At 43.6% G+C, this 16,894-nt stretch overlaps 1 protein-coding gene across 7 annotated transcripts in view; it reads right to left on the bottom strand.

Annotated features, from left to right (window-relative positions):
• The window catches only part of LOC142081646 (charged multivesicular body protein 3), a 35,022-nt gene that overhangs the window by 10,819 nt on the left and 7,309 nt on the right, over positions 1–16,894 (bottom strand). For 2 of the 7 annotated variants that reach the window (XM_075148456.1, XM_075148454.1), the window contains exons 3-4: positions 11,595–11,710; positions 7,340–9,471 (exon numbers count right to left, since the gene is read on the bottom strand). The exons of 1 other annotated variant lie outside the window; for it this stretch is intronic. In XM_075148456.1, coding sequence (XP_075004557.1) covers positions 7,893–9,471; positions 11,595–11,710 — 1,695 coding nt within the window. In that variant the 3' untranslated portion in view covers positions 7,340–7,892. Of the gene's footprint in view, positions 1–3,681; positions 3,852–3,970; positions 4,108–6,838; positions 7,312–7,339; positions 9,472–11,594; positions 11,711–16,894 lie in introns of those variants that run through there. 4 more of the 7 variants (XM_075148457.1, XM_075148455.1, XM_075148458.1 and 1 more) reach the window with 4 other exon arrangements.

Genomic DNA, 16,894 nt, shown 5'->3' with positions numbered 1-16,894 from the left:
CTCCTGTGTCATGAGCTCTAGTCCTCCACCACCTTGGTGGCCCTCTGCCATGCTCTCCCCAGTTTGTTGATATCCTTCTTGAACTGGGTGCCCAAACCAGGACACTCTTTTGCAGGTTTGGCCTCGTTAATGCCGAACATAGCAGAGTAATTGAACAACCAATTGAACAACCATCATCAATCTGATGATTACAGTTCACTAATGCAGCCCAGTTTGCCCTCATCGCTGCCAAGGCGCACTGCTAACTCACGTTTATTATCCATGGGAAGACCAGTCCTTTCCTGCAGAGCTGCTGCCCAGCCAGCCCCAGGCTGCACAATCCCTACGTGCAGGGATGGTTGTCCCACGTACGTAACCCTTCGCGTTGCTCAACATCGTGAGGTTCCTGCTGGCCCCTTCCTCCCACTTGCTCAGCTCCGTCTACGGCAGCTCTGCCCCCCAGCTGCTCTCCCCCTGCATTTGGTGGGGTTCAAATACAGCCACCCCCTCTACAGCTCCCTCCTGGGACCTGCCAAGATCTCTGTTCCAGCACTCCTGGCTCCCCCAGCACAGGGCGATGAAGGAGGTGGGGAGCACCACTTGCCCCGACCACCTCTCTGGGGAAGCGGAGACATCAGACAGGCAGCAGCGGCCAGACACCCAACTGAGAACTGGAAGTGCTTGTGGTAAACAAGAAAGCAGAGAGGGGCTGTAGAACCAAAATCAAGAATCAGGAGATTCCAGCATGCAAACACAAATGCTTGTGGAGCTCTGATGCTACTTTTATTGTTAGTAGCACAGATTTTGCACAGTATCTAATGAAACCCCCTAAGTATTAAGATGACCTCTAGTTCATGGATCCACTTGCACACTGTACATGCCAGTGCACAGGCCACTCAAGAAGTCTAGTTGCTATATGAATAGTTTCATATGGAAATCACCCTGATTTTTATAATTTTTTTTTATTCAAATAAAAAGCTTTGTCTACCTGAATAAGCTTTATAACAGAACTGTAAAAAGAGCGCTCTTCAGTGCACAAGCCCAGTAAAGCAAGATAGATAATTAGACTTTTACCGGTCTCAAAAGAAATGCTCTCAGTCACGATGAACAAGACCATGTTTTGACTACCGACAACAACCACCATCTGAGTTGCCCAAGCACGAAATCTGCTGAAAAAAACCCCAAACCCAAAGCCCTGCAGAGCTCTGTGCGTACACATTATGGGTGTGTAGAAGTTTTGAAGGGGTTTCAGAAAGCTCCTGTACCTTTTAGTTGAATCCTGTTTTATTACAGAAAAAAAACAAAACCCTTGCCGGACCGACTGCAGCCTCCTCTCTTGCTGTTCAGAATAGGGCAGAAAAATCCCATGTAGATTCATTCCTCACCCTGGTAAGAGGCTAAGAAGGTCCCTCTTTTGAATATGCCTACACTAGATGGAGAGAAGAGGGGAAAGAGACTGAGGTAAAGCATGACTGAACTCTGGCTGGCCAACTGTCACGTCTCAAATGTAACATCTTCTAGAGATTTGCTCTACAAGTTGTATTCTAGAACAAACCAACATGTATCAAGCTTTCATGTACAAGCACAATTGGCATCTGTCAAATGAACTACAGCAGGATTCACAGATTCTGTCTCTGTGATGCACAACCCAGCACAAAGAGACCATTAAACCACGACTGGCCGTACGTTGTCATCGATCCCTGCTAACTCTGACAGCAGAAAACTCTTTGATAGCTCATGCCTAATACTGAGCTGCTTCACAAAACTGTCCTCATAAAGACAGGGCTGGGTGCTTCTTCATTCCCTGGTCTTCCCAACACACATCACCAGTTTTGCGTATAAGAGGAGGAGGAAATCCCATTGACTCTCAACTAGACTACTGCATGCTTCCAGTTACATGAGACATGGCAATTTGTTGAGCAGTAAAGAAGTTGTATTGCTGATCTCACGCAGGACACCAGGGATATCGCTATGAACCATGGCCCAATGCCGCACAGAGGTAGCAATGTCAGGAATAGTAGCAGAAGGTCAAATAAGCAAAGCTAATTAACCCGAGCATAACTCCATGCTGATGAGGCTATTCTGCTTCCAGTTCAGACATAAACAAAAACGTCGTTCTCACAGCACTGCATCACACTGCAGTGTCAACCAGCAAAACACTAAGCTGAAATAAACCACTCGGACTACGCTGGAAGAAAACCACTTTTTAAGCTCAAACAATCCAGACGTGGCATTAAATGTATAGTAGACCCCCAGCTTTAGACAGGCTGAAACGCATCACGAGCTCCTCACAAGGACTGAAGGTGTGTGCCTTGTATCATTCAGCCAATAAGTTCCTTCCCATCGACAGACAGCGAGCATACAAACAAACCCAGGGTGACTCACTGCCATCACAAAAACCTCAACTTCTTCCCATCCTCAGCCACCTCCTGTGGTGCTTGGATTGCTTTCTCTAGCCCTACTCAGGGACAGTATCTTGTGTGCAGCTGCTGGCAAACAAAAGGTAAGCAGTCCTGTTTCCCCATCATCTAGTAAGCAGAAATAACTTCTTCCTTCTAAAGCGGCGCAGGAGGAAAGAAATTCCTTGCTATTAATGGGCTTCTCACTGTGAAATCATCACGCCAGCCTGCAACCCAAGAGCGTGCTCATGACAGCAAGATGACCCACGTCACTTCTCCTTATAGTTCAGACACGCCTGCGTTCTAGCGCCTTTCCAGGCTTTTCTGCAAACAGCTCCAAGATGACCCACAGACACGCTGTGTTACTGGAAAACAGGACAAGCTTGTCAGTTATGGAAAGAAAAGAGTGGCTGTTGGACATGGAACAAGCACTTATCAGTGCAGTATAACCACATTGTGCACGTTAAACTGTTGTCTGCTGCTTTATCCCACCATCGAGAGCAGCAGCCTCCAAACCCCATTTCTCTGTGGTATCCTCCAACACTGCTCATTAACAGAGGAAACTATAACCAGCCTGCCTGGTGCTCTGACACAGACAGAGGAGGAAGGGAAAGTATGCTATGAAAAGTATACTCCTTATCTAACGCTATCACCCAACAAACAATGACTATAGCCCACTCCCCTGGGACCTGGTTGCTACAAAGCAGCAGGGAATATCTGAGACACGGCAGCTCTTCTAAGCCTTCAACTTCAGTATCTGTCACCTTCTCCCTGTTGCTTTTTTAATACCTCTAATATATTTGATCTTTCCCCCCACCAAACTGATTTTTTTTGTTAATATATTAGTTGTGATTTATGAAAGGCAACTGAAATCTGTCAGTATCTCGATTATTTCATTTCACTGTGACATTATAAATGTGTGGGTAGAAGCAAGGCTTACAATGTTTGCCTGCAGACTCAAAAAAACACCAAGTCCCAATATTTCAGCTACTCATATTTTTCAGCCTGTTTTTGCAACAGGAGCTAGAAGTCCCTGTTGAAGCCGGAGGGCTAGAAGTTATGGAAGACAGCTAACAACAAGCTAAAAATCCAGGAGCCGCTGACTCAGTCTCCCCAAACCTCGCCACCCAGGATGCATCGCTCCTTTGGCCACTACTTCTGTGGCCCTGAGAAGCCCCCCCACAAGTCTCTGAACACCCCCAGGGTGTTCGAGCGTTCTGACAGCGCACCGAGCGCGTTAAGAAGTTGCTGCATTTCAGAAGAAGGGAAGTAACCGAGCGCGGGTGCCCCCAGGGCTCCTCACCTGCTGCTGAGGCCCAGCCGCCGCAGCGATACCCCGGGACGGACCTCACCGGGGCACCCCGTCCGCTCCACACCCTCCTTCCCCCGGCCGCGGCTCACCGCTTCCCCTCAGTCCCGGGCCGGGTGCTGAGCTGGTGAGCCGCCCGGCGCCGCGGCGCCTCGCCCAGGCCGGGCCCGGCCCGGCCCCTCCGCAGCCCCCGCCCGGCACCATGGTAACGCCATGCACCTAGGCCGCCGCCCCCGAGCCACACGCCCCCGCCGCCTCCCAGCCGCCGCCGCCGGGGCCTCACCAGCTCCTTGGGCGGCTTCTCGGGGGTCTTCCCGAAGAGGCCCATGGCGGCCGCCGCCTCGCGCCGCCCGGCCCTTCCGGGGTGCCGTCCCCGCCCGCTGTCAGGGGCGGGCGATCCCCACTGCGCATGCGGCGCCGTGCCCGACTCCGCCCCTTTACCACGCATGCGCCGGCACTGCCCATGCGCCGCCAAGGCGGGAGGGGCGGGTGATGCCTGAGCAGTCCCGCCCCGCACCTCGCCCCGCCCCTAGGGGCGTTTCCCAACGGGCATCGAGGCCCGAGCGCAGCCGCGCTTCACACGGCCCCGCGGCGCTTCACACGGCCCTGTGCCCCTCACACAGGCCCGCAGCGCCTGACAGGACCCGGCCCCGCTGCCTGTGGAACGGGGGCTCTGGCGAAAGGGGGTGCGGAGGAGTTCGCAGGGTTTGGCCAAGGCGCTTATACTGCTCGGGCACCTTCTCCGAGTCGGTGGCGTTGTTTATGGCGGGCCGAACTTGTTAAGAGCAATAAAAGATGACAGAGCAGGTTACGCCACCATCTGCCCTCCCCCATCACACAGATTGCAGGAAAGCACAGTAAGAGTATTTATAAAATCTAGTCATGCGTTGGGTGACTCAAACTAGACTTCATGTCTTTCTGTTGCTGTCCAGGGAAGACCCGCAGGAGACCCAAAGACAAAGAGAAGCGGCTGGTAGCACAGGCGGCCTTGCCTACCTCGTCTTCAGCTGCCAAGGTTCTTTCGGAGATGACCCACGAGCGAGGCCTGGCTCTTCTCCACCCTCTGCCATCCTCTCTGCAGGAAACCTGGCCAAAATTAATGGACAGCTTGGAGCCACCCTGCTGGGTGCTGCAGGGTGAGCTCTGGCAAGTCACTCCATTTCCTTGCGCCCCGATGCACAAGCCGAGACACAGAGGACTAGAAATGATGCACAGAAAGAGTACAAAAGCTTAAGGAGAAAAAGGTGCTCTTAGCTTAATCTAATACCTTACAATTATACTTACCCTCATTATTTAATTCCCAGAGAAAGACATTTTAATAACAGTTACAAAAATGTACAGTTCACTTTTGTCTTTTACAAAGACAGATCTAAATATGCTTTGGAAAGGAAAGCTCTCACTTTGGACTGGCTACCAGCAGTGGGAAAGCCAGCATAACAACAGTAATTGCCGAAAGTGAGACTGGCTGAGACTTTCACAGATGATCTAAATCCATCCTCTCTTAATAGCAGAACAAAACACCCATCACCCTCATTAAACCTACTGACATAAGTAACCTCAGATCAATTGTTTGACATTTTCTGTTTACAGTTGGCCACCAGCTTTCAGGCACGCAGAGAATAAAACACTACTTCAAGAACATTTAGCATCTCAGTTAACTCAAGACACTTTACAAATAGTAGCACAACCCAGCCCAGTGAGGCAAAACAAGCGAGCAGCAAAACTGCTGACCTTGTTACAGGCACAGTCTTTGCTCTGTTCTCCGGATTTTAAACTGTCAACACGTTGGGTAAAGGCTGTCTGAGATTCTGCACTCTGTAGAAAACAATCCTACTTGGATGCCTCTGCTGCTACTGGCACAAGCATTTCATAAAATAAATACATCCAACTGCTTTTTCTTTCCTGCTGGGACTACCAATACACTACACCAGCTGCTGTAGATTTTCAAACAGATGCATCGCCAGGAACTGGATCACAACAATTTATATAACCCAGGCTAATGGACACGAGGGGACCAAACCTTCAGTCACAGCTATCTACTGGTCAGTTATCTGCTTATATGGATGTGCTCTCTGTGGCTCTCCTGCTAATTAAACAGCAGTTTGTGTCATTCATCAAAACAATTGGACTAGTAGAGCAACTGAGGTCATTAAAGCAAGTCTTCAGCTGAAACAGGTGTGCACAGTGGTTTGCAAGTAAGGCTGAACCTGTGCACAGGAGCTGCTCGGGCCCCAGCTTTGTATGAGGAGGTCAGCTCTGAGCAGCAGAACTGCGCTCCAGCAGCGCATAGTGCCCCGAGGACGCGGCGTTGCTTGAATTTACTGCTCGCGGTGTTTGGCAGAATGCCGAGGTACCAGCAAAAGGCTACGGTGGACTGTGATACAGAGGTTCACTTGTGTACTTCAGTACATCAACTACAGCCGTATTTATATTCACAAAAGTTTTCCTGCACTCCCCTTTTGAGATGGCAAGGCCTCAGTTCAGTGCAGGTTTCAAGACAGTCCTGAAACAATGTGGATTTGAACCCCAGCTGCTTATAGATAAGCAAGGGTCACACTGCCACACAAATTGGAAGCAGAAATGCTCTTTGCCCTCATTATGCCTCTCCACTGCTCTGCCACGGCTGTAATGACAGATAAAGGGCATGTACTGACAGGCCTCAACTGGAATAAAAATTACTTTCTGGACCACAGGAGAGTCGGTGATACTATGCCCCTTCTACCTCCCTGCTTCGGTACTGCAGTAGGAAAAAGGAAACGAGAGAGGAAAAAGTACTCACAATTAAAAACGGCTCTTCCGATAGCTAGGAGAATATCCTTTTGGCAGGACACCTGGTGACTGGAGGCATGAAACATTTGTTATTACAAAAAATAGTGCCCAGATAACTCTGGACAGATAAAACAATGCCAGACAGCTTTGTGAGCACCAGACTCCGAACTCTCTGTAAAGATGGATCGTAACAGCAAGAGGCACCTGTGTTCACATTTCCTATTATCATTTTCATTTAATTATCCTCTTTTCATACCACATGGGCAAGAACTAGGAAAGAAATAAAATGAGACAATTGAAAACACCTTTCTAGTTTAGCCTTTTCTTCTACTTACATCATCTCATGCTCTTTTTTTTTTCCTCCTCCTCCCCTCAACCCCCTTTTTCTTTTTCTTTCCAACCAACATTTCTTCTCTGGATTTTCAGCCAGATGATTTCTGAAAGGTACAACCAAAACCACAGTTTCATACTGAAACAGAAAGAAAACAATAGACTCAATTTTTTATGGCATCAAACAACTATCACTTTTCTCCAAGAAATCAGAAATCACTTCAAAATACCAGCAGTTGGAATCTGGCAATTTTTACCTCTACAAGCCGCTTTTGTCGCTGCATGACAATATTCTGCTACTTCATGATGGTTTACTTTGAGGCTGTAGAGGGGCTACCCTAAAGTCTTCCTAGATGTCTGCAGATGAGGGTGCTAGAGAGATGGCTGGTAGAAGAGGGTCTGTCTGATAAAGCAGTTTGTAATCAATTGGAAAACCACTGGTCAAGCAGAGGAGCACCTCGACACAGAAGTAGTTCCCAGTGAAACACCATCACCTTCCACTTGGCCAGTGGCTAACACTGGAGACTAGGAGATGATTTATTAGTCACAAAAGTTGTGTTATATTTTTATTGTCTTCACAGATAAATCAGACCAGCAAGACATCTGTAACCATACACACAAAATATTTATCAAAACAATTAACATTACAAATCTCCTTTTAAAATAATTTATTTCACTGATTTCTTTTTAAATGGTACTGTCTTACAACATACATTATTCAACAAAGATGTGCTGAACAGACTCTAAAATAAGAAACACTTAAATTAAGCAATTGTCTCCGATTAGAATTTCAATTTCACCCACATCCTAACTTGTAAACGTTTGCTGGAATACGCTTCTGTTGTAGGCTTCATTTTTGTGCTTACAAAAACAGCATCAAGTTTGCAGATGTTGAAAAGAAAAAGTTACTGTACGATAAGTATGCATTCAGTTCAACATACAAGGCAACCAAATGATTCTGTCGTTAACGTTAGCATCATGTATATTTTAGTTCACTGCACTAACATTTAAACTAAAACTTCAAACCACATAATCTTTTAAGTGACTAACATTTAAAAGGCAAGCAGTTAATATCCTGAAAGCTTACAAAGGACATCGGCACACAGCTAAGATGGGGTATCACTCGACAAAGGCTGCGGATGTGTGTATGGCTGCTTTTTTTTGTACGAAGCCCACCTGCAGACAGGGCAGCAGTGTCGCCCGCCGGCCAGCCACATCACGATGCAATTCTGGTGGAACACGTGGCCGCACGGCAAGCCCACGAGCAGACAACCGTTTGCAAAATTTTCTAGACACACAACACATTCTGTACAGTGCAACATCTCAGAGGGCCAGGCTGACCAGTCTGGCTCCATGTCACCCGCGGTGCTGTACGAGCCGTAGGATCTCGCTTTCCGTTCACATGGCTCGTGATGACAATATTTATTGGCACACGAACAGGTCTCAGCACCGCACCGAGGCTCTCCTTCACTACGCTTAGGAAACGTGTTTAGCTCATCGTCCTCTGAGACTTCTTTTTCACTACTGAAGACCTCTTTGTTTTCACTGTCAGAGTCACTTTCGCTGTCTTGAAAGGTTTCCAGCATTTCCTCATCAGAATGGACGCCAAGGCATTTAAACCTCCACATCGGTAAGTTTTTTATGTAATCGGTTGGTATCAGAGGGTGAAGCCAGAGATCGGGGAAGGCCAACCGCTCCAAGAACAAATCCGGGTCTTCATCCCAATCCGAGTCAAAAGGAAAGTGTTGAAAAGAAGCAATAGGATGAAACAAGTAGCTGGTGTACCAGTCCCACAGGCTGGACAGCCACTCCAGATTATTAGCATTTACTTCATCGGTGTTGTTATTGCGTCTTCTCTTCTTCTCAAAGTAATCGATTAGTAAACCGTGACCAAGGTACGTGCTGAGGAAGAGGGCTGGATGCGAAGAGTAGAACATCCAATCGGCTCTTACCCAAGAAGCCAAAGTAGTTGTGTTAGAGTACCTGAAGAGTTTTAAACTGTACTCATAAAAGCTGTCTAAGTAGGGTAGTTGCAAAAAACCTAATACGGGTAGCCAGGAAATAATTAGTAATGAATTATACGTCCCTAAAGTGCTTATAAGAACCACAAAACGCTTTATAGTAGCGCCTTGTGTAATAAACAGGTCCATCCAAGCCATCAGATTAACCAAAACTAAGCTTAAAACAAATAAATCATTAACTTCTGGTTGTAACGAGCGCAAAAAGGAATCCATGGCGCGTAGTGATATAAATTCACCAGTGTTATTTCCATACCTGTAAATCCCCTCAGGAGTCCTAAGTATGTACGATGGTGTCTTGTAGATACCAATTTCTGCCATGTAACTTTTATTGTCCCAGTTTTCCACGTTCACAAAAATAAACTCTACTCTTCCAGTAAACTTTACACTTAGTGCAGAGAAGAACGCCGGAGGCTGGTCGAGGTTGGCAAACAGGTATATTTTCACACGGTACTGGTCACTTTTGTTCCATTCTTCTTTTAAATGTTCAGAGTTGTAGATGGTTTTGATCCGAGAAGCAGCATGGGCTGTGATCCATTTGAAAATGTGCTCCACTTCGATTTTGCGCCCGCTGTATTCCTTAAGCATTACTTTTCCCTTGGAGGTACTGGTTTGCGGAACCGACATAATAAGGGTGGATTTCAGCCAACCCCTTCTCCTGCAGTATCTGCAAAGAAAACGGCAGGTTAGATTGCAGAATTTCATAACCCTGGAGCTGCAGGCCTTAAATTTTTGTTATGAGCCCAAACATGATACACGCTGAGCACCTGGGAACCTTTACATATAACAGTAGGAAATACGGGCACCTAATATTCTCTGGCAAAGTGTATTTATTCTTACAATATATCTTACAGAAATGTTGTGAAGAAATATGTATTCATAAAACAGGAAGAGGAATAATGTTAATTGTCAGGGGTCATTATAGTAAACAAGGCCATACAGTCATTCATGCTTTGTAACTGCATTTGAAAAATACACAAGCTGACTCGTCACTCTTCACTATAAAGCTCTAGTATTAGAAGCTTTTTCCTTGGTCTTCCAGCCATGAAGATAACCACTACAGTGTAACCCAATGTCCCACAGCTTTCCCGAGCCTGCAGATAACTTTTCCAGTGCTTCCTTCCATCCTAGTTTTGCCAAGCAGCAGTGGGGTGAAGTTAACAAGACACTGGTCTGTTCGCAGTTGCTTTAATGAAGCTGACAAGTGTCCACTTCCTACTGGAGCCATTTTGGAAGGATGCAGACAGACTAAGAGGTGCGGTGAGAGAGCTCGCCACAAAACCGGCGGAGGAGGAAGCAGACGCATGCTGCCGCATGATTTAGGCTAAAAGAATACCCCCACCCTGTCTGGCAGGCAGAGTGCTGAGATGGGATGAACTCCAAATCCATACCTAAAAGAAAGGCTCTTCAAGGCTGAACCCTGAGTCATGGTCCAATCCCCAGTAACTGTAAGACGAGCCTGATGACTCAGAAGATGCCTTCTCTCATGCACCTTTCGAACCAGCATCACTATGCCACCCAATTTATCTAGTCCTCCTTTTAGGAAATGTCTGTCAAGCTTCAACAATCAAAATGTTACACAGCCAACAGGGTCTCTGAGAACCTGCTCGTTGAAATAGGGGCCATCAGCCTCATTCATTAGCCATCTTACCTACATCCTCTCTGGTTTATGGTCTATCAACATATATTTAGACAATTACGAGTCCTCATCTCAGGAATCTGAATGTAATGTTTTTAGAAGGAGCCATAAGATATTACCCTACGAATAAAGTATTCTGTAGCATGCAGTGTTCTTCTGAATTTCAGTTGCAACCTGATGAAAACTATTCACGAGGGTTTACTCAACAAAATATTTCTTCTGTTAGGAAAAAACGAATTAATTTAAAACATAATATTTGATCATAACATTAAGACTAGTTAGGAGCTATGCAAAGAGAAACACTGCCAAATTTTTTAAGATGTTCAAATACCAGTGTTTTGATTATACAAGATTATTTTGCATAAGCGCTGCAAAGTCTAAGAATTTTCTCTTATGATTAACTTTGAGATTTCTGTAAACATTTAGGACTTAAGCTGTGTAAGACGTGCATATCCTTACATGCCACTGGAATTCTAGACAGTTTCCTGTCATGTGAAGCAAATGCTTCCAACAAAATGTTAAAAAAAATTCTTTTTACAGTAGCACAGAATTATTAATAGCTTCTTTAGCTTTGCCCTTCTTCCTTGTTCGAAATCATACGCAAACAACAGTGAATCTTGCATAGCACACTGTATGTTGTCAAAGGGTGTGTGCAAGTTTATATATAAACATATACACATTTGTCAAGGAACAGGATTATCAGTAACCCTGAGAAGCAGGCACTGTTTGCAGGGTTCATGCTAACCTGTGTTTCTCCTTTCCAGATGGCAATATAACAACTCTACAACTGATACAGTTCTCTTACATGGGCTATATATATTCAGCTTTGTCCTAAGCAAGCACAGTTCGTGTCCCCAAATGCCTGGACTATAAGGCCAGATTCTTCTATTCGTTCCCTTCCATTGCTGTGTTGCACTCCACACAGTCTAATCATGCATTTCCCACATGATGCTTTAGGAAGCTGCAGATCTGTGTTTATGATGCTGATAAAGAATATAATGGAGAATTCTGAACAGACTTTAGTAGAGATAAAAACATGAATAAAGCCACCTTCTGTCACAGCTGCTTTTACAACACAGCAAGCCCTGCTGCCAAAACACAGCTGAGCCTTAAGATATTCTTGGGATTTAAATAATCCTTTAAGGATATACCTGGGGTCACTGGAACAGTTAAAAGTGCCAGTACGTATGCCGAATCTTGATACTTTCTTCACCATTTTCTCCCAGTGGACTTTACCCACCAGTGGGCTTCTGTCATTTGCTACAACCTATTGCCAAAAGAAAATAATAATTTAGTACCACAGTAAGTTTGCTTCCTGAAATAAAGAGCAAGTTTCATGAAAACAGAGATCGAGTCACCCTTGATACTGTTTTCCCCTTCTCTTAGAACATACAATAGGTATATACAACTGGTAGTCACACCAAGTGTCTTTGGAGACCGAAGCTCTAAGATGGAAACACAGTTTCTGCAGAAAGAGAAAAGTGCATCGTCATTTTAAGTACCTGTTAAGATACTAAAATCAGTGGTAGGTAACAAAAACCTTGGGAAAATAACAAAACTATCACTAACCAGTTCATAGTAGGGGAGAAAGGAAGAGGGTCCAGCGGGTTCCTTTTCTTTGCAGTAAAAAAGACCATTACAATTCTCCATGAAAAGTTACAACATACCAAAGAAATGTTGTCTCAGAGCAAGTAAAATGAGTTGGAACATATGTACTTGGTATCAGATTATACTGCCAACAACCGCTTCTAAGCAGTGGAAACTAGTGATTAAACTCCCAGATAATGCCTAAAAATCTTGCTTTGCCAGTCACTCACTCTGTAACTTTACATGACTGTGGCACCAACTCCAATGTCCTATCTGCCATTTCAGGATGATAATTCACTGTGATATATCCCAAGGTCTAATTTGTTCTAACCTAGTATATTAAAGTAGTACTTCAGGTTATCTAGACGTAAGCTTCTGCAGACACAAATGACAAAGAATAAGCACTCATCCTCTGACTTACAACTGTACAGGGAAGGGAAAAAGAAAAAAAAAAGAAAAAGAAAAAGAAAAACCTGCCCACCTGCAGCTGACAGGTAATGTTGAATGACATGACTGCTCATGCATGATTCCATGAGCTGTTGCAGTTTCTATTTCAGAAATGCCTCACATGCTTCTGCAGGCTGACTGGCAACCACTTAAAATACATTTTTAAATTAAGTTTTGAAACTTCCATTTGTTACGTATTTGTTTACCCACCATTAAACTTCTCTCAATCATTTTCTGACTTAATAACCTCAAGTGTCAGCTTTCCTCTGGAAGTTAGGTTGTCACTGTGATTAAGTTCCCTGTGTGCAGGTTGAAACATAGAGCTGGAAAACACGTCTGGCCTTTGAGACTCAAAAAAAAAAATTATCTGCTTTGTGGTAAGTGCATCCACTCAGAAACCAAAAATAAGAGAATTCACTAAGCAGAATGTTCTACACAAGGAAACAAAGTTAAACTGAAGTTACAGATTACACTCCCATTCCACTGAGCCCAAAATGTTTAAATAACACCAGAGGGGAACATCTAGATAAGAATCCTTCAAGTTATTCTCAAAACACACATATCACACAGAAAAGCCTTTTAATGTAACCTTCAAGCACCGAGACAACCAGCTGGGGAAACCTGCTGTGTTATTGAGGCTTCTTTACATCACCCAATGTAACTGAAGCAATTACTTCGGGTATTTTAAAGTTCTTCCTTTCATGTACTTTAACTAAGAGAGACCCCATTCCTAAAGACACCTTAACACCAGTATAGCCTCAGAGCTACTACGGCATGATAAATGTATCCAGCATAATAAGGAATCACTATGTTTTATTAGTAAGCATAAAATGTTGACAACAGGATCACTCTTTGGTACAACTACTCAGAGATCGGTTGCTTCCAAAATTCTGTGTGCATGTTCCAAAAAACCCTAGCACAGTTGTTGAGAGTATGCTAATGTTATGTGCAGGAGGACTGATCCTGCTCAGCTGTTTCTTCTGTCTAATATTGCAATATTCACTTTAAGTGTCAAGAAAAGGAGAGTCGTTACAAACAGAGCCACCAGTATGTTTTACTGTCATCTGGCTGTTTGTACTGGTGGATTTTTTTAATACCAGTTTAATTCCCATCCTATAAAAAAGTCTTTTCTCTTGGGGAAAGTTATTTATGCTGTAGGACAACAACAGAACTAGCAGTTTGTATTTTGTAACTAGATGGAGAGAACCCTACTATGGTTCTGCACACTGAAGCTTTGTAAAATTGCTTGGGCTCATGCTTTTTTTATGTCATTATGGAAAAAAAAAAAAACCCCAAACAAATAAACATGTCCACTGCAGCTGCTCCTTGCAGACAACACCCACTTACAACATTGGGAGTTCACCACATGGAGGCAAGGGTTTGTATTTTGGAAAGCAGTCATCATCTCTGTGGATGAGAGTCTCAGAAAATACTGCAGGTTAAGCAATCACAATGTAATTCAGTTTAAATTAAAATCTGTTACAAGTGTTCGCAAGTTATTTAAGAAGCGTGACTTTTGATAAGCTAAGAAATTTAGCTTAAAAACCTGTGACTGAGGAGACCAGGAATTTGAATGTGGAAGAGGCCTGGGAGTTCTTCAAGTCTTCAAGTCCAAGGTGTTAAAGCTATCAGGGTTTTATATTTCAAGCAAGGGAAAAAAAGTTGTCAAGTCCTGCACTTCTTCCTAGCAAGCACTTCCAAAAAGACGTTAGAAATAGTTTGAGAACCTACAAGGAATGATTGAAAGGAAGAACAAGCAAAGAAAGATATGCAAGAAATAAAAAAAAATGTAAGGAAAAATGAGCAAATTAAGTTAGACCATACAAAGAATATTACAAGCTGCACCAAAAGGTTTTTCAGCCATATGAGTAAGAATAGAACAGGGAGAAAAGCAGCAGGATCACCATACAATGAAGATAGGGTAGAGATGTAAGATAATTTTCTTTTTAAAATGAAATTAATGTTCTGACTCAGTTTTCAGTGAAGAGGAGATGGCTGGCCATGGACAGGTTAGCGAGTTTATGGGAAGAGACTCTATCCCCTGAAGATGGAAACAAAACTCAAATAACTTAAAGCACTTAAATCAGAGTAAGCAGGTAATCTCCATTCCGTAACTGTAATACAACGAGCACACAAAATCACAGATGAACCTGCAAAGATTTCTTATAAAACCCCTGTCAGACTAATTTACATTTTGACAGGAGAATAACAAGTTAGTAACTATATTTAAGAGCCAATGAAAAAGTTATCCCACCAGTTTGATCTCAACAGTACGGAAAACTATAGAAAAAATTTTAAAGGTGCAGAGATGGCTGGATTTTCCACTCCTTTCCAACATGCAATTACTACAGATGTATCATTCCCGATTAAGTTGCGTGTTAAAAATCCATCTTTTCCTGGAGGAAAAGAACCGAGCTTCAAGAGAAAGGGAATGTACTACCCTCTCTGTAGTTTGGTAGAGTATCATGTGTTGTGCCACATGGAAAAATTTAACGCGAACTGGAGATAAGCTTTTATAGTGAGTAAAAAAAAGTTTTAAAATGAGTAAGAAATTGGCTAAGGCAAGGAAGCATCAAAACACTAAGAAGGTGCTAACAGACTTAACAGATTTACCTTAGAGCTCAGTTCAGCATATTCCTATTAATGCCCGTCCCGCAGAAACTTGAAGTCTCCCAAAACCATTTGTAGATGACATAAAATTGGGAAGCACATCTATGTACAAAAGAGGATTATAACGCCGTACAGGAAGAGCTGCACAAATCTTGTAATGCAGAGTGTCAGAAAAGAAATTGAATTCCGTAATGAACAGGACTCTCGGGGAGTTCATCAGTTAGAAACAGCGATGGGAGGAAAAGCTTGGGTCTATTAGTTGATCCAAAAGGAACTATGAGCCATCGATATTAACTGGCTGTGAAATAAGCAAAGCCCAGGATATATTATGCCCAACAAAACAAACTGGTTGATTGACCTCACATACTGGGAGTAGTGGGGTAGACATCAGGAGTCAGTGAAACTAACAGGCGATGTCAATTTAAGCCCAATAGGAACAAATTAGCCATGAATACGCTTAGGCCAGAAGTCGGATACAGGTTTCCAACACGAGGGGAACAGTCAATATGAGTATTACACTCAGAAAACCTGCAATTTAAGAAAGACAGTGAGCTATTTTATAAATACACATTCCATAGTCTAGCAAAGAGCTGAACTCGCTCATCAAGAAGGTCCCTTTCAGTCATATGCTTTATTTCATTTTAAAGAAATAAAGACAAAGCTTATAGAAGAAGGTATCCTTTATGAGATCAGCTAGCACAGCTGGGAAACAAACACCACATTTAGAGGAACACAAACCCTTCAAGCTTTTCTTATTATTAGCTATGTTCACAATCTGCAAAATATTGTATGTCAGAGTGACAAACGAGACAATGAAGATAACCCAATTAATCCATTCAACATCTTAATGGGTTAAACAGGATCAAAGTAACCCTGCCATTTAACAATCTCACATCACAGAATAGACCTACTCCCTGATCTACACCTAACCCAGGCCAGAGGACTGGCTCTAACTGCAGGGTCTGAATTACCGTCTTTCCTCTATGTATGAATTACTAGCTTCTTTAGTGGAAGAAGATACTGGAGAGAAAGCCAGGCCCTCACTGGACAGCCATCCACAAACTTCCTCTGAAGTCTCAGACACAAGTTTCTTCATACTCCATCTGTGAATTTGGGAGGACCACACAATATCCCAAAAGATCAGGAGATTCTTAACCACTGAAATACTGCAGGTTAGTTATGCCACCAAGATGCTTACACATATCCTCGTAACAAAGACACTAAAATAGGATTAACTGGTATTTTTTAATGGGGAATAATCCCTACAATGTAGCGTATACAAGACCTGGTATACCATCTGGAACGAGAACAACACTCTTAACAAGTTGCCTCCACTCCAACAACTCGCAGCAACCCGAGTACTTTGCAGACCACAGTATACGCAAGGATAACTTCCCACAGAACCTGAACACCCTTGACAGATAGCTTTTTTAAAAAGGACACTTTAAAATCAGCCCTTAAAACTAGTTATTACTGGTTCTAACGACCTCAGGAATCTAAAGTAACCTCAGTAACACTAAAGGGAAAAACATCCTGATGAATTGTCTACTTTGCACGTTCGACAGCCCTTGTGCCTTGCTAGTTTGATTAAGAGTCATTCCATTTGTGTTTGTTACATTGAGCCAAAAAAAAGCACTAAAAAAAGAAGTCAAAGCAGAAAGCAAGAATTGTGAGATCATCACAATACAGCAGAAGCTCTAAGCTAAGCGATGCACATGTGTTTTTTATATATAATTTTTTTTTTGTGATGGAAAAATATTCACATTGGCAGCATCTCTCAGCCTTTATGGGTTAGGATTATGTGCCA

This window comes from Calonectris borealis, chromosome 4 (genome assembly GCF_964195595.1).
Source record: "Calonectris borealis chromosome 4, bCalBor7.hap1.2, whole genome shotgun sequence".
NCBI classification, from domain to species: domain Eukaryota; kingdom Metazoa; phylum Chordata; class Aves; order Procellariiformes; family Procellariidae; genus Calonectris; species Calonectris borealis.
The sequence above is the reverse complement of the archived record's forward strand: the minus strand, read 5'-3'. Positions and strand labels throughout refer to the sequence as shown.